The 21933-nt window shown below is 48.1% G+C and overlaps 2 protein-coding genes across 4 annotated transcripts; one reads left to right on the top strand and one right to left on the bottom strand.

The window, feature by feature from the left end:
* Window positions 1–19: 19 nt before the first annotated feature.
* POMT1 (protein O-mannosyltransferase 1) lies at window positions 20–16242 on the top strand. Of its 3 annotated transcripts, none has more exons than XM_064468716.1 (21): window positions 20–190; window positions 836–952; window positions 1617–1762; window positions 2055–2161; window positions 2748–2798; window positions 3123–3269; window positions 4300–4411; window positions 5158–5223; window positions 5798–5891; window positions 6346–6501; window positions 7111–7241; window positions 7496–7591; window positions 8972–9064; window positions 10093–10189; window positions 10281–10373; window positions 10886–11006; window positions 11283–11380; window positions 11917–12030; window positions 12564–12690; window positions 13499–13548; window positions 14312–16242. In XM_064468716.1, the coding sequence occupies exons 3-21, from the start codon at window positions 1641–1643 to the stop codon at window positions 14429–14431; spliced, it is 1995 nt and encodes a 664-aa protein (XP_064324786.1). In that variant the 5' UTR covers window positions 20–190; window positions 836–952; window positions 1617–1640; the 3' UTR covers window positions 14432–16242. The 3 variants fall into 3 exon arrangements, with proteins under 3 accessions (XP_064324786.1, XP_064324784.1, XP_064324785.1); XM_064468714.1 differs by having other exon boundaries at window positions 13371–13548; XM_064468715.1 differs by lacking the exon at window positions 11917–12030 and having other exon boundaries at window positions 13371–13548.
* UCK1 (uridine-cytidine kinase 1) lies at window positions 14518–21406 on the bottom strand. Its single transcript, XM_064468717.1, has 7 exons — window positions 21257–21406; window positions 20780–20939; window positions 19833–19929; window positions 19562–19704; window positions 19369–19463; window positions 18186–18234; window positions 14518–17781 (listed from the first exon to the last, which is right to left on the bottom strand). Exons 1-7 carry the CDS (start codon window positions 21359–21361, stop codon window positions 17594–17596), a joined length of 837 nt encoding a protein of 278 aa, XP_064324787.1. The 5' UTR covers window positions 21362–21406; the 3' UTR covers window positions 14518–17593.
* Window positions 21407–21933: the final 527 nt, after the last annotated feature.

Raw genomic sequence — 21933 nt, 5'->3', positions numbered from 1 at the left:
GGCGCCGCGAGTTAGGGGGTGGGGCGCTGCGCGGGGCGTGGTCCTGCCCACCCCCAGGCGCGTGAGGGCGGCCACCACCTCCGTAGGGCCGGGGGTCCCGGTCCCTCCCAGGGCTGGCGCCCCAGCGCCCCCGCTCCCCCGCCTCACCTCCGTAGGGTTCACGGCGGGTGGGCCGAGGCCTGATGGCGGGGTTAGTGTCGCTGCTGACCACCCCACACCCCCGAGGCTCAAGGGGCGGGGTACGAGGCCTGGCGGGGGGCGGCTGGTGGCCCCGCTGCTGCCCTAAGCCTCGGGAGGAGGGTGGGGGGTTAGCGGTCCTGTGCCGCCCCAAAAAACGCTCAAGGGGGGGCACAGGGCTGGAGACAGGGTGGCTGGTGGGTCCTGTTGGAACTATAAGCCTTGAAAGTGGGGGCAGCAGGACCGCTGCCCACCACAGAGCTCTGCGGGGGGAGTAAGGCTTGGTGGGGGGTTAGCGGTCTTCCTACCCCTCAAGGCTCACGGAAGGGGATGCAAAACCTGATAAAGGGCTTAATGGTTCCTTGAGGAGGTGTATGAGGTCTGGGGCGGCAGGTAGTGCTGCAGTCCTGCCCCAGGGCTCAAGGCCTGCCTGTGCTGCAGGGAGAAGCAGGGTCCTCCCTATCAGAGTGTTCTTTGGGGTGCCAGGGCCTGTGAGGCGATGGCAGGGTGCAGGTGATGGCCTGCCCTTGTCCCGGGGCGGGTGGGGTGGTGGTGTACTGTCCCCAGTGCCAGGGGAGAGCATGGCTTTGCGAGGGGACTTCTCAAAACGTCTGTTGTGCAGGGCAACATGCAGCTGAACAGCACTTGTGTTTTGTAGGCAGTGAGAAACAAGGACGGTGGCACTGCACTTGGTGGTGATGTGTTTGCATCTTGCTTCTCCCCTGATCAAAGCCACGCAGATGGATTTATTCCGGTAACTTTCAGTCGTATTGAGGTGAGGAGATACAACACTGATTCTCTACTATTTTCTGACCTACCTTTTAGCAGTTCTGCCCAGAGTTCAGTCCTGCTTCTTGCAGGGTCCCCCCCTAGGCTGTGCTAGAGCCCTACAGCACCTACACCCGTGCTCCCATAGCCAGCTTTTTAAGACAGAGGATGTTTGTGGGTTCTACTCCCTGCCCCCACCCCTGAAATATGCTCAGTTTGCAAGGAAGTAATTTTTTTTTTTTTTTTTAAAGCTACCTGAGCATCCTAGTGCCTGAGCATGTGGTTTGCCTATCACTAGCATCAGAATTTGGGCTGGGAGGTTTGCTTAGTGCAAAGCAGAATGTAGGCTTGAATTAAGCTATTTGCGTTTCTGCAGAACGTTCTCAGTGTAAGAATAAGCAAAGTTCCTAGCTTACTACTGATGGCAGAGAACCATACCATGTAGAAGCAGGGCAGGTGAAAAGTTAAGCATGTTAGTTTAGTAACTTCATTTTTACAGTTACTCCTGTAGATACAGCAGGAAACACGTAAACATGGAAAGCGAGAGAACTTTGGAAGATCAGTTACCATGAACTGACTGTAGCAGAAAGTAGTGGAGTGTTTTCTGTCAAATGATCTTCAGTTCGCTTTGAGCAAAAGCATGACTGCTGCTCTCCTCTGTTTGCTCTCAGAGATTTGGACAGACCTTTGACAGGATGTTGGGATTTCTGAAGAACCCGGTTGTGGTTACGGCAGAGATAAATATGAACCTTGTGGCATTGACTGTGATGGGATTAATAAGCCGTCTTTGGGGGCTTTCCTATCCACAGGCTGTAGTGTGAGTAAAATAGTTTATTTCCTACATGAATGACACAGACTTTTATTTTTTAAACACTCGTGGTAAGAATGCAGGAGCGGAAGAGCAGAGCTTGCCCGATGTCAGCCTCTGTAAATACGGTGATAGCGTTTCCCTAATAGAAACTCCTGGGGGGAAGGTAATGGGGCAAAGCCACTGCGCTTCGTTGTATTCTTAGCCTTTTTCCAACGAATCAGTTTCCTTCCCTAGTATCCCCATAGCCTGCAGGATACTTGCAGTGAGACTTGACATGTTTCTGCCTCTTGTGTTTCAGTTTTGATGAAGTTTATTATGGCCAATTCGTTTCTCTCTACATGAAGAGAATCTTCTTTGTGGATGACAGCGGCCCACCCTTTGGCCATATGCTGCTAGCTTTGGGAGGTAGGGTGTCTCCTGGAACTGGGAAGTGCTGTTGTCTGTTTCTGTGGAAGAGAGAAGTGCTGGTTAGAAGCAAATTGTCAGGTCCTGTTACTGAGGAAAAAACACAAGGCAGCTGATTCTGATGTAGAGAGAATAAGTATTTCCCTTATTTAGTATTGGTAGTGGGCTATTGCATAAACACTGGACAGGTGATGGAGCCATGGATCCGTTACCTCATTATTATCCAGTCCTTTGGATAAAGAGAAAGTTAAGATGAGAACTGCTAGCGACTAGAAATAGCAGGCAACTAGCAGACTTCCAGGCCCAAGTTCCTTTCTGTAGCTGAGATATGCACAACGTAAAAGAGTCTGTTGGGAAGGAGAGATTAAATATACATGTAACTTTGTCACTGCAAATCTGTTGTTCCCAATTCCTATTCTTTGTGTCTCTGCACATAATCAAGGACTGCTGCAGGCGGAAAAGCACGAAAGAGGGCTTTCATGTTTGGAAAAGCTAAGTGTTTGGGAAACAATTCCAGTACCAATTTAGCACCAGCTTTTATATTTGTTTTGAGACTGGAAATTCTGAATTGTTGCTTATGTTGTAGGTTACTTAGGAGGATTTGATGGAAACTTCTTATGGAACAGGATTGGAGCTGGTAAGAGCTGATTTTAAGTGTCTCGTTCTTCTGAGAAAATAAGCAGTATTTCAGCAGCTGACAAATTCCTTTTTCCTGACTAGTGGAAATAATGCTTTATCTGAAACCTTCACTTCTCCTCTTAAATACGTCTTCTGCAGTCTCTAACAGAAGTTTAAGGCATTATGATTCCATAGCATAAATTTTCTAAATTGGTTAAAACGGTTTAAGGAGTAGGAGTTAGATTCAACAACTCGTTGTAGTCATGAGGAGTTCTGTATTGATCTGTCTTCTCTGCAATTAATAGTTTCCAAATTTGTGCACCAATGCTGTCTCCTATTTCAGAATACAGCGCGAATGTTCCTGTTCAGTCCTTGCGACTCCTGCCAGCGCTGGCTGGTGCTCTCTGTGTGCCTTTAGCATACCAGATTTTGGTAGAACTGCAGTTTTCCCACTGTGCGGCACTTGGAGCTGCTCTTCTGATTCTCTTAGGTAAGATTATTCCTTTGGGCCCCTTTCTTCACACAGAGGGAGAAGGGTCCCTTTTCCTCTTGTGAATTTTTAGGGCCCATAAAAGGGTGGAGTAGCATCTCCCCATAGGATGCTAACAACACATCAGAGCCCACTTTCAGCCCTGGCCTGTACCAGTCTCTGCTGAGCCTCTTGGGTCTCCTGTAGCCCTACAGCTCTGCATCAGGCTGCCATTCTAGGCTGAGATTCTACACAAGTGTATTTCATTATTAAGCAAAGTGGTCAACCTTAACAGCCTCACAGAAAACCACGTTTCTTTTATGCAAGGAGGCCTGTACTCTCTTCCTCAGAGGTTTACAGGATGAGTCACAACATACTGGTGTTTAACAGCAGGATGACCCTACTTACAGTTAAAGCTCATAAAATTTCTTCATCTCCAAACTGCAGCAAACCAGTCTGTGTCCTTAGCACCATGATTTGACACTGTTCTGGTATGTACAACTCAGCTGATTTTTTTTCTCTGTGGGTCTGCTGGCAGCTGCCTGAAAGGGAAAGAGCCTCTCAACAGCCCTTTAGCAGTCTGATAAGAGAAGCCTCTCCTAGCTACCGGCTGCTCTGATTCTGGCTAAGGGAATCCTGCACAAAGCAGCGCATCGCAGCTCACTTTCTTGAAGATTTGTCATCGTGCTTGTTACCTGCTGGGGTCACTTGTTTGACTCTCTTTGCCTTGAGAAGCACCTTTCTGGATTTCCCAGCATTGATTTTCTTTGCCTTTGTAGGCAAACGCAGACCTTTATCTGCCTCCTGCCAGACTTTACTACTTGCCCACCTCTTTGTCCTTGGAGACAGTTACGGCCATGTACTTTGCTCCAGCTGGAAGGTTTTTGTCCCTTTAAACCCAACACCTTCCTGTTACAGCCAGTGAGATCGCAAGTGAATCGGCTGTCCGTAAAGGGGCAGGTCCTTCTGTTGGATAATGATGTGATTGTCTGAGGTAGCGCTTGCCTATAGATAAGATTCTCTAATTTTGTCTCTCTCTCTCTCCCAACAGAGAACTCTCTGATCACTCAGTCAAGGTTCATGCTCCTGGAATCAATATTGATTTTTTTTATCCTACTTGCAGTTTTGTCCTACCTGAAGTTCTACAATTTGCAAAGGCACAGGTAAAGCTGGATTGTCTCCCATCCTTTGGAATATTGTTGTGGTGAGACTTTTTTTTGTCATAGACAGTGTGTGTTTTTTCTGTAAGTCACTTCACCGTTCTGTAACTTGCTTCATCTGTCTGTAAAATCCAACGCTTTGACCTCTCATGTGGCTGCCCCAGAAGTTTTCTCTTCTGAGCAGAGAGAGCTAAAGAATGTTCTAACTGGTAGCAAGGTTGTCTTCTTCATTTTACAATAAAAATAAAATCCCATGGGAGCACTCCTTTGCCAACCCAGATTTTTTATTGGAAGGTTTGCCTCTGTGCACAGCAACACTGATAATAACAGGTTACTTAACGCTCCTTTGTTACTGTTTACAGGCACTGAATTTAGAGATCTTTGTCTCTTTTCTTGTGACTTCACATGTTCTCTGATCCTTGCAGAGGATAAAGTAATCTTTGTTAAAGTAAAATTATCTTTAAACTGAGCCCGGCAAGTGATTTAATACATTTCTTTTATCTGTAGTATCAGAAGGCAGGTAGCATTCAGTTTGGCTTTTCAGGATATGGAGGAGTACATTTGACAACACCCTGTAGGTCAGGGCTGAGAGTTGGTGGCGTGGGAGGTTCAGAACGAGATACCTCTGAGTAGAATAAGGAATAATAGAGTCCTGCAAGTTTTTTTCAAGTTAAATTACCTGAATTCAGGATCCTAAGAAGGTGCCCAGATCTTACCATAATGTCCTTTCCTTTGTCCTTTTATTTAAGTTTCTTCTCTGGAAGCTGGTGGTTTTGGCTTCTGTTGACGGGAGTAGCTTGTTCTTGTGCAGTTGGGTAAGTGGCGACATCTTACCTTGTTTTAGAAAGCTGGCTCTCCTGTGTGCCATCTGAGGTGGCAGTGAGGCTTTGGGTTTTGAAGACTGATTCTTGGTGCTGTTCTGAGCAGACATCTCCATGACTTTTTAGTGAGTTAGATCGTTTCCATGGAGAGGATGTCAATTCACAGTGGGCAATACCAGGCATTAGAGGGTACTCTCCTGGGAAGAACAAAATGCATTTCTCAAAGAAGGCTTTATGTCATAAATTAGCATCAGCATTTCACCCCTCCCTCCTAGTTGCCTGAACCTTCAGTAAGTCTGAATTTAGGGACTCTGTGCTTTGTGATTTGCCACCTTGTTATCAAGAAGGTTCTCTGACAGTGTGGTTGCTTAATGTAATTGGCAAGCAAATGATACCTTCTGGTGTCAAAGCCTTGAGGCTTATTTATGTTGTTGAACCAAACGTGTCATGGATCTAAGTCCTTGGACTTCAATGCATCCTATTCAAGAGAAAGTTTGAATGTTTATGTCTTGTATTAGGTAACTGTAGTTTTTAACTGTGTTCATTTTTGTACACGCTTTCTTTTCAGAGTGAAATATATGGGCCTGTTTACCTATATACTGCTCTTGGCCATCGCAGGACTCCACTTCTGGCAAATGATAGGAGACCAAAACTTGTCAAATGTAGGTAGCACAATGTGCAAAATATATTATGTGTAACTTTTCAGTACAGGAGCCAGCTAGCAGCCTTGCAAGCCCACAGATAACGATGCTGTCTGTAGCTGGTTTTCATACTAAAATTCCTTGCTCTAGGCTGCAAATCCTCCTGTCATAGAACAGTTTCCCAGCTCAGTTGCTGGGGAAGATGGAGTTAAGTTTAAGAAAAGCATGTGTGCATGGCTGGCTTTTCTGCTCTTATCCATGTCTTGCTGATTTGTGGCTCAAAACCTATACTGTTTCACATACCTCCTGCTGGCTCCAGCTCAAATCATCGGAGGAAGTTATCCAGCTGTCCATGAAGTTATAGCTGAATGGGGGTGGTTGGGGAAACTTAAAAAAGCCAAACAAAACAAGCCAAAGGCACTGGTGTTTTTAATATCTGGAGCATGAAACCACTGAGTTCTCTGTGTTCTTCCAGGTTTCCTTGATATGCCATTTTCTAGCTAGGGGACTGGCCCTCATCATCATCCCAGTGGCCATGTACCTGTCCTTCTTCTACGTTCACTTGACTTTGCTGTATCGCTCTGGGCCTCATGACCAGATTATGACAAGTGCTTTCCAAGCCAGCTTAGAGGTAAAGAAAACGTGATCAAGAAACTGATTTATTAGGGGAGAACAGGGGGAGATCTGTCTTGTATTCACTATTAGAAGAAAGGTGTGCAATCTTGTTCCTTTGATCCCACATATTTGTTCATTTTATGTCATTTAACTACTTTGCTGCTGTAGTACTGCCTTAAGATGAAGCAATAATGACTGAAATCCTAATAATGGTGTAAAGCTTTTCCCAGTGAACCAAGAACAATATGTTCACTCTTCTGCTGAAGGTTTGTCCCTTCCTACAGGAAACTCCACAGAAGCAGATACAGTACTGAACTCTTAAGGGATGACATTGTATACTACAGGATGATAGTACGATTTTCTGTAGAAGAGTGCTTTGTCTGTCTTTTAGAATAGCGTGGCTTTAGGGGTATTCCCTAAGGCCCTGTAGTCTTTCAGGCATTGGTGTATTTACTGTTTGCCGAGTATCATGCTGCAAGCCTTGATTTTTGTAGATACAACCAAACGAGAAGGCATTGTGCAAAGATACTGCTATGTTAAAATGGCTAGTGACTCTTCACAGAATTTAAACATTCCCTGGGTTTTTTCTTCTTCTTTCCACTTATCCTGTCATTATGCTTCTCAGGGTGGGCTGGCTCGTATCACTCAGGGTCAGCCCTTAGAGGTGGCCTACGGCTCTCAGATTACTCTGCGGAACGTGCTGGGCAAGCCCATGCAGTGTTGGCTCCACTCTCACACGAATACTTATCCCATCAGGTGAGGAATCTGTTTGGGTCTGTATCGTTAGGGTGAAAGTATGCTCTGGTTCTTCACCTGCCAGTCCAAGAATCTCAGTTTGGGTCCCGGCAATCTCTTTATTAATCCTTCAGAGCACACTGCAGATGCACAGGTTCTCTGTGCTCTGTAGGAATGGAGCCAGTGACCTGGTACTGGTTTTGTATTGCTGTGACTCTGTTGAGAACAGAAATGTACCGTTACACACCGGTGCGGTTTTTTAACCTTCTGTACAGGTATGAAAATGGCCGAGGTAGTTCCCATCAACAGCAGGTGACCTGCTACCCCTTCAAGGATGTGAACAACTGGTGGATTGTCAAAGATCCTGGAATGTGAGTATGCAAGAGATTTAAATGCCACGCTGCTGTAAGCGTAGCTTCTATATGCTTCCAAAACCTAACCAGGGCATAGCTTGGACTGGACATAACTATTCTCTGCTAACGGGCGTAGAGGCCACGCATGATCCTGAGCAAGAAATGTCAGCCGCAGAGTTGGTAAGGTTGGCTGTTTGCACAGTCCTCCTCAATATGGTAAAAGCATTATTGAGGACTCAGAAATTCTTTCTGAACGGCTCCTGCCAGAACGTGGGCTGTGCTGTGCACAAGGGGAACTTTAAAGACTCATGGGACCGGTGGGAACTCTTCAGGTGCTTTGCATGAAAGGGAAGTTCTGCTTTTTGGTGTGTGAGCCATGGCATTAGAGTTCCTTGATGAGTTTTATCGAACTTGAATGGGTCTCAGAAGAGGGTAGAACTCACTTTTGCAGAACAAGTATTTCTTTTTACTTAAAGTATGAGATGAGCTGTAGAATCTGCCACATGGGGAGGGATTCCAAGTGGGTGCCTGCACCTGTGAGGCCCGGTTCGTGCTGAAGTGTTTTGCCATTGTAACTGTCAGTGAGGAGCAGGACTCTTTGTTCTTGTAGTTTTGCAGTAAAAGCCCTTGTGTGATATCATTTCATACTGATGAAAAAGATGCTTTTGTAGGTTTCTTATGTTGCTCTGGGAACTGTATAAGCAGTCCTACCAGAAGGACTCTGCGCCATTATATATCATACCCACGTTGGGAAGGTTTGTCCATAGCAAAGACCTGTCAAGCAGGGGCTCTACCAGAACCAAAGAAACCAACTACCTTCTTAAAATTCTTCAAACTCAAGACTTCTGTGAGCCCTGGAGGCTATGAAGTCCTTCTACAGAACAGTAAAAAGCAGGCAGCACTTAGGTGAACTGCAGCATTCCCCTTGCCAAAGCATGCCTTAGCCCTGTCCAGAAGCAAGGCGAGAGTTTGGTCTTCATGGTGGAGATAGCCATTGATCTCTCTTGTAATTCTGCCAAAAGCAACATCAGTTGTAGTAAGAGCACCTGTCAGACCTCACTGAAGCACTTACTCATTTCGCAGAAGCCACCAAGCAGCTGTGTGGTGGGAATAATCTGAACTCGCTCCTGTCTGACCGGGATTCAGATCACTGACTAATGGCTGGGGTGTCAGTATCTCATTACTGATCCTCTGAGTCATTCTGCCCTTAACTCACCTTTGCCTTGATGAGCTTTGTTTCCATTCTGGTACAATCTATAGATTACTTGAACTTTTCATCTTACTGCCTAAATGTCTGTCCCTGCCTGCAGCTTCTTGACCTAACACTTCGGTCATGACAAGCTTGCGTTATATAGAAAGCAGAATGTAACGGCTTCCTCTTGGGTGTCACTCCACCAGGCAGCAGCTGGTGGTGAGTAATCCACCCCGTCCTGTCAGACACGGACACATCGTGCAGCTGGTCCACGGCATCACGACTCGGTACCTCAACACGTAAGTCCTTTCCTCATCCTCTGCTCTGCTGAGCCTGCTGGCTCTTTCTGCCTTGTTGTCTCTCAGAATAGCTGTTGCGGGGTTGAAGCGCAGTGACGCTTACATTCAGATGTGCCATAAACTGCCTGTTATTCACGGATTCTTTAAACAGCGGGGCTGGGATGGACCTCATTAGGTCAGTTACATGAGCCGTCCTGTGGCCCAGACAAAGGATGCTGTGTGCTTAATTATTGTTTGCAGTTGACCTGGCAGTGGGGTTTGATACTAATCACAAACTCTTCAGTGGCTGCTGGCTCTTTCTGGTCATCTCTGCTGGTGGCCTTTAGAAGGGGCTAGCGGTGGTGTCACCCATGTTCACAATTCATAGTTGTGCAGATTCCTAAATACAGAGTCCCCTTGGTGAGTCTTCATCCTTGCCCCTTCGCTGCTTCCGCTCCAGGCAGGTGCAGATGTTTAGTATTTTGTTTGACTGTTAACCTAAAGTCACGTGCTGACTTTGGTGGCATACTCCTGTGTGAAGGTTGTGCTCTGTACATTAGGAAGACCTCTTGGAGCATCCAGTGTGCTGTGGCTGCTTGCCCTGGATTCTTGCCTGTTTTGCAAAGACTGCAGTATGACATTGCCTCCTGACTGCTTCCCGAAGGGCTCCTGTGTGTACTTGAATATCACTCAGTTTAGGAAGGGAGTTGTTTTGAGCTTGGGTTTTTGCTGTGTCCCTTCCAAACCTAATTCGTTCATTATTGGAAACCCCAGTGAACAGTGTCTCTGTTCGTCACAGTCAGTGCTTGTTCTTCAGCCTGGCGTAGCATGCATCTGTACTGGCTTCCTCTGAGCCTGTCCCTGGCAGCTCTTGGTAGTGGGGTGTTCTATTTCAGAGTAAAGTGTGTAAATGGGTTACTTGGTTTTGCTTTATTACTGACTTTTCTTCATTACTGAATCTGGTCTAAGCCATTTCAGTACCTTTATGGGTTTGATTTTATATGAATTTAGGAAAGGTGTTGGAGGATCTTACTTTACTTGTCTTCTAGGCATGATGTTGCTGCCCCTCTTAGCCCTCACTCCCAAGAAGTTTCCTGCTATATTGATTATAACATATCCATGCCAGCACAGAACCTCTGGAGAGTGGTGAGTGGTCAAAGAGAAGGGAGGAGCTCATCATGTTCCAGCAGAAACAGCTGAGACGACATGAAGATCCAAAGACATCTTTGTGTTGCAGGAAATTGTAAATCGGGAGTCTGACACAGATGTGTGGAAGACAATTTTGTCGGAAGTGAGGTTTGTTCATGTGAACACCTCTGCAGTGCTAAAGGCAGGTGGATTTATGTTTCTTCCCCTATAGCTTTTCCTCCGTGCAGCTCTTGTAAGCTCATAAACTATTACTCTCTCTGCTCCAAAATGCCTAAACCACTAATCAAATAAGTAAATAAATGGAAACAATAAACATGCTCAAAGTGGTAAAAGGGCAGCACATGTTTCAAGGTAGTCATGCTCAGACTTTACTCATTTCCAGCACGCAGAGCTGTTGTGCAGGAGGTTGTGGCCTCTCTTCACAACTGGGCCTTAGATACTGCCTCAGAAATTGTTGCTGAGTCTGTGAGTAGTATGTGACAGCAGCGGGAACAGTTACAGATCTCTTCGCAGAGTTTGCCAGAATCCCTGACTTGATGGCTGTAGCATTTGTTGAGACAGTAGTGCATGGTGACTGCACATACGTTCTAGCAGTCCCTTGCTGTGATCCACCGCTCAGGCAGGGCCTAGGAACTTCCATCTGGAAGTTCAAACTGGCAGGACTGTAAGTTTACAGTCCTCTTTCCCTTTCAGCTCAGTGGAGCATCTTTACCCGAGTGGGGATACCGGCAGCTGGAGGTGGTTGGAGAGAAGCTGTCCAAAGGCTACCACCAGAGCATGGTGTGGAATGTGGAGGAGCACAGATATGGGAAAAGTACGTCTGTCTCAGCCATGCTCTCGAAGCAGATTTCTGTGACTGGGGGGAGGCTTCATATTACGGGAAGGTGGTGTCGTGTCTATGCGTGTTCAGCATGCTCTGGCTCTACCATGACATCAGAATCCTTACAGATCCCCTTAGAGCACTCTTGCAGTTGGGCTGTATTGGAGAAGGGCTCCCTGAGGAGGCAGGGGTATATCATATGTGCTCTCTCCCCTTTCTAGCTTTCTTCCTGTTATGCGGCTATTTCTGAGATATGCTGTTTTCTTCCAGGCCAAGAGCAAAAAGAGAGAGAAGTGGAACTCCACTCTCCCACGCAGATGGACATAAGTAAAAACCTCAGCTTCATGGCAAAGTTCACAGAATTGCAGGTGAGGGTCTTCTTACTCCTGTCATTTTAACTTCTGCAGGGCAGGAACCTGAGCATTTCTGCAAACTCTGAGCCTGAGGACTCATTGTTTATTCCTTGCTGATGGAGTAGTTTGGCTTCCTCGCTGGAAAAAAAGAATATTTCTGAAGGCATTTAGAAAGGCGTCAGAGAACTGTGCAGCTATGCGCCTCGGTAACGAATACCCAGTGGTTGTGTAAAAAAAAAAACACAACAAAGGGGAGGAAGATGAATTGGGCACCTAAAAGCTGTCTGAAACTGAACTGCAATGTGTTATATATGCAGGCAGTAGTGTCGATGCCCCTTACTAACACTACAGAAATTCACTATGGAGAGTGCATTATATAAGAACCAAACAAAACCATTTTATTGATCAATATCCAGTATGAGACGATACGTAAAATCTTAGTCCGCTCCCAGGTTAAGAACTTGCCGTGTTACATCTGGAGCTGTTCACCCATGCCTTCTGTCCCCCTCATTTTTCCAATTCTGAAAGCCGCCTGTTTACTTTTTTCCTAGTGGAAAATACTCACATTAAAAAATGAAGACACAGAACATAAGTACAGCTCCTCTGCTCTTGACTGGATCACAATGGACACAAATATTGCCTACTGGCTCCACCCAACCTCTGGTGTAAGTATGAGAGGTAGAAGTAAACGTGAACCTGGTGAAGAAAGCAGAGTTCAGTTCAGCTGTGAGCTCCTTGAGTGTGAGAGCGAGCAGGGCAGCGGTTCCAGCCAAGGAGCTGCTCCAGGATCGGCTCTTCCTGTATTAAGAATATATTTTCCCTGAGGTTTGGGCTTGGGTTTTTTTTTGCGTGTGATACTGCTTTGACAGTAGTTGCTTTTAATTAAATCGTGTCGCCTTGCGTGTTTTTGGTTTTTTTTTTTTTTTGCAAAGGAAAACTGCAGTTTAATAGTTTCTGTTATTGATTCCATTTAGAAGATGAGTTCATCTCCAAGAGCATCTTTTAAATGCCTTACATTACAAAAGAGTCTTAAAGCAGCAAAGTTCTTCAACTAGCTTTGTTGCAGGAAAGATAAGGTTACTAGCCAGGCATGTTCTGACATTTAATTTAGCAGGTACATGTAAGTAATATTGAAATTTTCCTAAAAGAACTGCAGCATGTTCCTGCTTCTGGCTTAGACCATCTTCTAATCCTTCAGGCCCAGATCCACCTCCTTGGGAATGTTGTCACCTGGGCTTCAGCTAACGTCGCTGCTGTGGTCTACATGTGTCTGTCCCTGTGGTACTTGATACGACGAAGGAGGAGGATTTACGACATTCCTGAAGGTCTGATTCCATTTTGTGGGTGTGCGTCGAGGTTGGGGGTTGGCTCTTGTTCTGCTACACTTTAATGGAGCCAAAGGCACGTTGGTTTCTTTTTTTTTTTTCAGCTATGTGCTTGGCTGTGCTAGCACTTTCCTGCCACGAGCCCCAAAATTTTTATTTGGGACACACAAACATCTGGAGTAGCCCACAAGGAGGCTGATTATGGTCATCACAATGTGACCATCACCTCATGAGAAAATACAGTAGCCAGAATAATATTTGTCTGACTCATTCCCTGGCTGTAAGAAATCTCCAGGCACTAGATTTTGTTTCTATGGAACCCTTTTGTCACTATTTAAAAGAGGTAGGGACTGGCTGTGGGGGGAGGGACATATTGTAGATGGATTCATTCCAACTGAGGTACCATCTCCTCTGTCTGGCCGGGCAGTTTTACGCCTGCCTTTCTGGCAGTACATTTTAGTGTCATGTTGTGAAGCTGCTTCATGCTGGCTGTAATCTGTCCTGCCGGGTACTTCGTAAGTGTGACAAAATCTCCCTCAGTTGAGTGTGATCAAGCTAAAGATCATATTAGCGCAAACTGTAGAGAGCGGGGAAAAACACCAAACCATGCAAGTAGGCAACCTCTTAGAGACTTCAGGTTTCCAGGCACTGTGCTTTGAGATATCTCCTGTCTCCTGCAGGCAAATGGCAGCGGTGGGTATCAGCCGGGGGGATCTGTGTTGGAGGCTGGGCTGTGAATTACCTGCCCTTCTTCGTGATGGAGAAAACACTTTTCCTGTACCACTATCTGCCTGCCCTTACCTTCCAGATTCTCCTGATCCCCATCGTATTACAGCACCTCAGCGATCATCTCTGCAGGTACTGGGTTTTAACAGATAGACAGACAAGAGAAGGGACACAGTTCTTTCTTTCCTCTAGGGCTGTCACCTTGGCAAGCTGCTGCCGGTAAAGCAGTGATTTTTGCAGCAGTGGCCATACTTTGGCATTTGCCTTTAGAGAACATAGGCCATATAGAATCATAGAATCGTTAAGGTTGGAAGAGACCCTAAGATTGTCGAGTCCAACCACTAACCTATCACTGCTAAGTCCACCACTAAACCATAGCCTCAAGCACCACGTCTACCCTTCTTTTAAATACCTTCAGGGATGGAGACTCCACCACCTCCCTGGGCAGCCTGTTCCAATGCCTGACAACCCTTTCGGTGAAGTTTTCCTAATATCCAACCTAAACTTCCCCTGGCGCAGTTTGAGGCCATTTTCTCTCACCCTATCGCTTGTTACTAGGGAGGAGACCTACCCCTGCCTTGCTACAACCTGCTTTCAGGTAGGTGTAGAGAGCGTCTACACCTCAGCCTCCCCTCAGGTCTCCCCTCAGCCTCCTCGTCTCCAGACTAAACAACCCCAATTCCCTCAGCTGCTCCTCATAAGACTTGTTCTCTAGACCCTTCACCAACTTTGTTGCCCTTCCCTGGACACGCTCCAGCACCTCAATGTCCTTCTTGTAGTGAGGGGCCCAAACCTGAACACAGTACTCGAGGTGGGGTATGTAGGTCTTCCCTTTGAATGAAGTGTTCGGCCAGCCTTGCTGGAACTTGACTGCTCTTTCCCTCTCTCATCCCAGCTCTCTGCTTCTCAAGAGCATGTTCAGTGCATTGACCGTAGCCTGGTTCTCTTCAGTTTACCTCGTCTATTGCACATTCAGCCCTGTGACCTATGGGAAGCCCTCACTGTCTGTTGCTGAACTCAAGCAGTTGCGCTGGAAGGACAGCTGGAACATCCTTATCCGAAAACAGTAACAACTACAATTTTGTTACAGGCCAAAGGAAATGCCTTTTATGCAAAGCCAAGAATTTATTGTCAGTATAATCAAAATCTTAACAGTCTGATCAAATAACTGATAGTAGTCCAGATCGAAGTACCACAGAAAAAGAAAATAAAAGAATACTGTTACAAAAAAGGTCTCAACAGTAATATAGCTGTTACGAGCACAATTCCCAATCTCTACCCCAGTTACATTCACCCTTCTACGGCCCCTCAGGGTCCGAAGGTTGCCGACTTCAGTCGACAGCATCCCAGGTACTTTGCTGGGAAGAGTATGCTGCAAGAGGTCCTTCTTGCTCCTTCCTGGGAGTATGGCATTGATGGTTTCTTCCTTCTTGCACTACATTGCACTTTTTTTTTTTTTAATATGTTCCCTAGCATCTTGGTCTGCAATTCCCTGTCACGCCAAGTTACTGTAAATGAATACTGTCCAACCTATTGGATACTTCTCTGTTTTCTTTGTTACTGCTAAAAACTGGGCTTTACCAGCTCCTGCAGTCTTCAGAATAATCCCATGACTATATTCCTCAACAATGCATTATTTGCCCCCACTGTCAATGCTCTGCTCTCATCCCTATTTCATTACATTACAGCATTAAGCTAAGTTTATAAATAGCTCATTCTCCATAGAATAATGACTTGTTACTATGATCTGTGTATAATCGTTTGGCTTAACCAGAATTTTTATGAAGCTAAGCAAAAATAAAACAGACATTAAATTGCTGTTAGAGCTAAACAAGCTAAAACAAAGCTTCAGGCCAGCCAAGAAGTCGCCCAAAGCCAGAAGCGTCCTTTTGGCCTTGCAGTGGTCATGTGAAGCCTGTGGCCTGTTACCAGCAATGGCCGTACTGTATTTACTGGGCTGCAGGGTTACACCTCAGGTCTCATCGGAAGAGGCACTCTGAGCAAGGTAGAACTGAGCATGCTGACAAAGAAACCTGCTCTAACTTGTACACACGGGCTCAGGGTAAAAACCTTGTAACTCGGCCCATGCCCTGGCTTGCACCAGCAGAGGAATTCACAGGGTAGGAGAAGGTGCAAGCGAAGGACTGGGATTGCTCAGCAGGGAATTTTTAATATAACAAGGGTTACAGTAACTACACCACAGGTGATTTTTTTTCTTTCTTTCTTCATGTGGCTGCAGCAGCAGGATCTTGCAATACAGCCCAAAGCTGACTAAGAACAGCAGTTGTAGACAGCCCAGGGTGTTTTTACTGCTGTAGCACATGCTAGTCGAGGCTGCTTTTAGCTCCCTCCTCCCCCAGAGGAAGGTATGATCAAACACCACAGTCAATCAAAGTAGGTTTTAGTGACTATTTTGCTCCTCCTTTAATCAGCCCCAATAGCTAATGCTTCAGTGCGGTAGCTCATACGCTAACTCTGTCACCCTGAGCTGAACAGCACCCAGCAGCAGTTACGAAATGCATGGCTTTCTCCTCAGCAGCACAGAAGCGTACCACTGACCTGCGGAGATCGCGTATAGACAACGAACCTTTAACGATTTCCAGTGTTGAAAAAAATAGGGGTGGCAGCGCAGACTGCATTTTTTTAAGTTGGGTGGTTTTTTTTTTCTCTAAAGCTTCAGCCAATACAGAACTAAAGCTAATAATTGTGAGTTAAGGGGAAGAAAGGACTGCTGAGTGTAAGAGCAGCTCCAGAAGCGTTCCCTTCTGTACCTTTGTGCTGGTGTAGTGCAAGTAGCACAAATATTATATAAAAAGGTCATCTCTGCTCACTGTTCGGTCGTTTGTTTATTAGCCAAAGTAACACACCCACAGCCAGACCCTGGTTTTAGAAAACTAGCAAATATTTAAAAGTTCATTCCCTCCCCTTCTTAAAATTACGCTGGATGTCCAGATTCAAGAAGGATACCACAAGAACATTTTTTCAAAGGCCCATCTGGCCCTTCATTTTGGAATTTTTTTCCAGAAACGTCATGTTGCTGCGGTATCACTTACCTGGGGTAAGCTACAGAAACTGGGATGTCACTGCTTATGCTTCCAGCCGCTTGTCTGCTCTCTCTAGAAAACCCAACATTCTTGAGTTTAAACTGCCTGAGTGCAAGGCAAGTGCTTTGACCCTGTTTGAGGGCAGAAGCGTGTCCAGAGCTGTTTGTGCCATCAGGAGGCGGCTCTCGCAGTTCACGGCTTTCCCCCTTGCTGATCTTACCTCCCAGCTCTGGAAGCGGATGGATTCTGCCCAGCAGAATCTGCAACCAGCAGTACAGAAATGCCCTAAAAGACACTAATACTGACAAGGTCAGGTTTCTGTTTCCATGAGCAACTCAATCCAGTTGGAGCTCACACATTCAGTAACTGTAGAAAAGGAGACTATTTGGGTACAAAAAAAAAAAAAATACCATGCAGTGCTAACAGGCTTAGAAAGGAATAAATTAGGGAACTGGAATCACACAACTTCTTGGGCCTGTCCCCTCCCCAATGAACTGCAGTTCCCATTTGTCCCACACAGCCTCCATTTTGTCTCTGTCTCAGGGGAGAGATTCCTTTAGCAGTCAATCCTTCTGCCCCCACATGCTACTACAGGCTAAAAAGGAGGCTGGCCAGCAGGACAGCAATGCAGAACTCAAGGTGCCAACGAGGTGGAGGAGAGCAAGGACTGCACCTGCTTGTTAAAATTAACAGGGTGTGAGCTAGTCTTGGATAGAGAGGCTTTTTTCTTTTGGGGAAAAAAAAAAATCCCAAACCAAAAAACAGGCAGATAATTTTCCTGCTAAGGAAGATCATCATCAGAGAAATGGGGTATCTTGCTAATCATGTGGTAGCACCTAATTTTCAGGGGAGACTTCAGCATTAGATCTCATTTTGAAAATTAAGAAAAGGCAAGTAGCACTGCCTTTAACCAGTTCATCAAGTAACACAACTCTGACATCGCAGGAGGAAAGGGAGGGGTTTTGGAGGGGAGAGGAGCCAACGCTCCCCTCTGCGAGACGTCTCGCACCGGTCTCCCCTCCGCTGCTAGGATGATTTACAGGGCACTGCACCCACCATGCTGTTGAAGTCCTTTCCCAAAGTTGTCTTCAGTGTTGGTCTGGACCAGAGGCAAATCCTTCAGCTCTGACGGGTTAGTGCGGACGGCTGCTGGACTCCAGGTGGGAGCGTTTGCCGGCCGCTAGCGCGCTGCTGCTCTCTGTTTGTTCAGGGAACGGGCGCTTGTAGGTCCGACCGTGTCCGTTCATTGCTCCTCGCTGCCACTTGCAGATGTCTCCATTTAGGATGTCTTGAATGTGCTGCACTATGAGGTTTATAGCAACTGCAGAGAAGAAATATAGGAAATATAGAACATGAGGGTTTTTTTGGTCAAGCTATCTAGAAAATGTGGAGCATCCAGCCCTGTTCAGCTCAAGTTTTAACAAGAAGCACTTAAATGGAACTATGCCTGCCCTCTGCAGTGAGGTCAGCCCTCAGCAGAAACCAGCAATTGCAGCACCAGCTTTAACACCGGGGTCCTGCCCTGCATCGCCAATCGCATGTCACTTTCCAGCCCTCCACAGGCTGAGCAGCTGATCGTCCCGGTCAGGCTCCCTCCCCTACAGCCCCCCCACCAGCAAACCACCTTTCCTTAGGAGCACGCAAAGAAGGCAGTGGTGTGCCTCTTCTCAACCCCAAAGGCGGCCTCCCCAGAGAAATCGGACAGAGAACTGAACTCCCTTTTACCCATGTTGTCAACTCCTCGGGGGATGATCACATCCGCATACTTCTTGGTCTGCAAAACAGCAACGGCGGTGGAGACAGTTAATGGGCAAAGTCAGCTTTAGTCTAGGAAGACGCTACCCAACGCCAGAAAGCTGGGGCCAAAGATGGAGGGGTTTCTGTGCTCTGGGGCTGCAAGTTAAAGCTCTCAGTCATGGGAACACCTAAATGAATTGAGAATCGTATCGGCTAATGTGCACTGCATTTAAGGTCGGGATTGTTCTTACTGTCCCTTTGCAGTGAATCACCAGGTAAAAGCAGTAGGTCAAGCGTGGAGTACTTGCTTCTACACTTGTGCAGAGTACGCTGCCTTCAAACAGGTCATCCCCTTCGAGGCTGAGGTCTGTTTGCTAAGAGCTGGTTCTAATCAGCGTTTCACAAGCCATTGCTAAATCTCTGCCGAGAGCCAAGGTACCCAATGTGCCTGTGAAATTCCTTCCTGCCTCTGATGACATTTTATTGATCTTTACCACCGTAGAGCCCCTGCTTTCCCCCCGCCTCCCCTACTTATTAAAAGGCTGGCAAATTCAGCATTTCTAATGAGTACTTTTACAATCCCCAAATTGCTTTGATCTAGAGCGAGAGGCGCCTGAGCTAGCCTTTTCCATCTTATTTAATCCACATATAGGATTTTGTTCTCAAAGGGGTTTTGTTGGTTTTTTTTTTTTAAAAACCAATTAATTTGATTACGTGAGCACCTAAATTGGCCCCGCATTACATGGCGGAGCCAGCAGACACTATAATGGTCCGCCCCAGGTTTTCACCAGTGTTCCCTGTTGAGAGAGAGTCTGTTGGAAACCAAGCTCTTCTTTCTTCCTGCAAGGCTTAAGAATAAATGCAATGTGGGAGTGTTTCAGTCAAAGGGACCCATGCAAAAATAGCTATAGCCAGCGAGCAGTGAGAAAACGCGCGCCACCTCCAGGGATTTCCATGGTGCTTTGCAAGCAGAAGGGACCAACCATTCACATTCCTTAAACACGCGGCTTGTAACGGTAAAATACACGAGGCAGAGGGGAGCACGTGGGACTCATGAAATACAAATATCAAAAGCCACCACTGCTGCAACTCCGGTGCAGCTAATCCCCAGGCGCTCCCGCCCCTTCTCCCCCCCAGGAACCACAGGTGAAATCAGTGAAACATTTAGTACCGGTAAGCAGAACTCCTCAAAGGCGGGCTTGACGAACGTAGTGTACTGGGTAAGGATCTGCTCGAGGTCCCGCCCACGTTTCATATCGCGCAGAACTGGGACGCGAAGATAAAACCCGTGAGTTTTGCCACGTGGCGTAGGAGAGATAAGGAACACGAGCTGGCTGGTGCCGCCCGTGACGGCGGAGCATTACCTCTGCGGGACAGCCGGACGTCAGAATCCGTGTCGACAAAGAGCCGGAGGTGGAACATGTCCCGAATGTCTTGGTTGTAGAAAACCAGGATCCCCTCAAAGAGAACAACGTCAGCGGGATAGACCACCGTCGTCTCGGCAAGCCTGCCAGGAAAAGACACCCTGAGCACGCGTTCAGTGGGGCTCTGGCCGCAGCCAGGCAGTCGGTCCCCAGGCCCAGCTGGAGACACCCCCGTACCCGCCCCAAGGCCGCACACAAAACCGAGACTTACCGAGAATGGGTCACAAAGTCGTAGGTCGGTACCTCAACTGTTTTGCCCTCAACAATATTTTTCAGGGTTGTATGCATCAAGTCATTATCAAAAGCATCTGCAAGAGGAAGGTTTAAAGAGGAAGAAATTCAGGTGCTGCTATATCCAGTGATCTCAGGTTTTCTAGGCCTGAAGGAAAAATGCTCTGTCCCAGCATTACACTAGGAAAAAAAAGGAACTTATTCTTTCCTACCAGCAGCAATCCAACACCGCCCTCCCAAACTAGAATTGCTGTACTTGGTTACAGAGGTAAGGAAGGGAGAATTTGTTGTTTATAAGCAACAGTGAAATTAAAAACCCAAACGTGAAGGTGGCAATTGCATAATTTCACCAAACTGCTTGGCAATTGTATAATTTTGTGCAACTCCTTTAGTCCGTTAGTTAAGAGTAATTTCGGAAACCTCAGACATCTTTACTGCTTTTCCTTATCGGCCCAGGTGAGCCCACAGCAGGCTCTAGGCCTCAGCCACGGGCAGATCATTGTCCCGCCTGCAATCTAAGGCACCCCTCGAGCAAGGGCAGCAGCTCTTGGTGCGGGCAAGAAATACCAGGAAGGGTTTGGGGAGCGATGTACTTTATTACTGGTCCTCTCAAGAGCCAAGGATGAGGAGACAGAGCACCGGGCAAGCCGGGGTGCTCTCCAACTCCCCAGCATCGCGCTCTGCAAAGGGGCACTAAAACAGCCCTTGCCACCTGCAGCGGTGCGGCTTTCACGACAGCAGCGTGGGCACGCGAACGATAAACAGGCATTTTGGTGGGGAAAAGAGCGTTTCTGTTATTCAACACTTGTCGTTTTCTACAGGCCCTTTCCGTAAGCCCCGGCCGGTCTCCAGCCTCTAACCCAGCCACGCTAGAGACCGGGAAGAAGGGCCTCAGCCAGAAGGCAGGGTTACGGCGAGCCGCCTCACCCGGGTGGTCGAAGTTGTACTGCCCCTTCAGCGCCTTGGCCTGCTGCTCGGCGGTCAGCACCTTGTAGAAGCTGTCCTGGCTGAGGATGAGGACCTTCCGCTGCCGGTGGTCCACCTCGTTCTGCCCCAGCAGCTCCATGATCTTCTCGCACACTGTGGACTGAGCAGGGGGGGCTCAGGCAGAGCCGGGGGGGGCCCGGGCAGAGCCGGGGGGGGGGGGGGGGGGTCGGGCTCAGGCTCAGGTAGAGTCTCGGAGGCGGGGGGTCGGGCTCGGGCTAAGGCAGACACCCCACCCCCCCGCGGCCCCGAGCCCGGCCCCCACCCCCCCTCCGCGGGCCGGCGGCGCCCGGTGCCGGGGGAGGGAAGCGGGGCTGGAGCCGGAGCCCGAGCCCGTCCCGCCGGCTGCGCCGGGAGGCGGCGGCCGGCACCGCGCGATGCCCCGGCGGGCCCCGGGCGGAGCCGCGGCCCAGGTCTCACCTTGCCGCTGGCGGTGCCGCCGCTGACGCCGATGAGGAAGGGCCGCGGGTGCGGGTGCGGGTGCGCGTGCGGCCGCTCCGGCTCGGCGCCGCCGGCGGAGGCCATGGCGGGGCGGGCGGGGCGGCCGCGGGGGGCGACGGGAGGTGTAGGCCGGGGGCGGGGCCGGGGGCGGGGCCGGGGGCGGGGCCGGGGCGGGGCCAGCGGCGGCGGGGTCACGTGCGCTGAGTGCGTCCGGTCTCAGCCCCCGGTCGGTGCCGCGGACCTCGCATAGACGCGTGTGCGGGGGCGCGTGTGCGGGGGCGCGTGTGCGGGGGCGCGTGTGCGCGCGCGTGCATACCCACAAATGCTAATAGGGATAGCTAAATACATAGATTTTTATATCGGTTTTGTATGTTAAATAGCTATGGCTACAATATATAGACAGCACTTTCTGCATGAAAACATAATATTTTGATATAAATTTTGTGCAGTTATGCACAAAAAAAAAAAAAGAAAAAAAAAAAAAAAAAAAGGTGTTTAAATGCACGTAACCGCCCACCCGCGCTCGCACCGTTCCTGCACAACCTCCCCGCCCGGCCCCGCAGCCCCACGGGGGGGGGGGAGGCGGGCGGCACGGTGGGCGCCCCGGTTTGCCGCCCTCGGGGTCCCCAGCAGAGGGGGGACCCCCCCGGTCCCGT

This window comes from Phalacrocorax carbo, chromosome 18 (assembly GCF_963921805.1).
Source record: "Phalacrocorax carbo chromosome 18, bPhaCar2.1, whole genome shotgun sequence".
Classification (NCBI taxonomy): Eukaryota; Metazoa; Chordata; class Aves; order Suliformes; family Phalacrocoracidae; genus Phalacrocorax; species Phalacrocorax carbo.
This window is presented reverse-complemented; position numbering and strand designations above follow the sequence as displayed.

What these genes read in the sequence shown, in the direction of transcription:
- POMT1 (XM_064468714.1), top strand. Translation starts at nt 1,641, where the DNA reads ATGTTGGGATTTCTGAAGAACCCGGTTGTGGTTACGGCAGAGATAAAT. An exon ending in TGCTCTTCTGATTCTCTTAG is followed by an intron (nt 3,270 to 4,299) that starts GTAAGATTATTC and finishes CTCTCCCAACAG; the next exon opens with AGAACTCTCTGATCACTCAG. An exon ending in CTCAGCGATCATCTCTGCAG is followed by an intron (nt 13,549 to 14,311) that starts GTACTGGGTTTT and finishes CTCTCATCCCAG; the next exon opens with CTCTCTGCTTCTCAAGAGCA.
- UCK1 (XM_064468717.1), bottom strand. Translation starts at nt 21,361, where the DNA reads ATGGCCTCCGCCGGCGGCGCCGAGCCGGAGCGGCCGCACGCGCACCCG. An exon ending in GTACAACTTCGACCACCCGG is followed by an intron (nt 19,930 to 20,779) that starts GTGAGGCGGCTC and finishes TTCCTCTTGCAG; the next exon opens with ATGCTTTTGATAATGACTTG. An exon ending in GACTTTGTGACCCATTCTCG is followed by an intron (nt 19,705 to 19,832) that starts GTAAGTCTCGGT and finishes TTTTCCTGGCAG; the next exon opens with GCTTGCCGAGACGACGGTGG.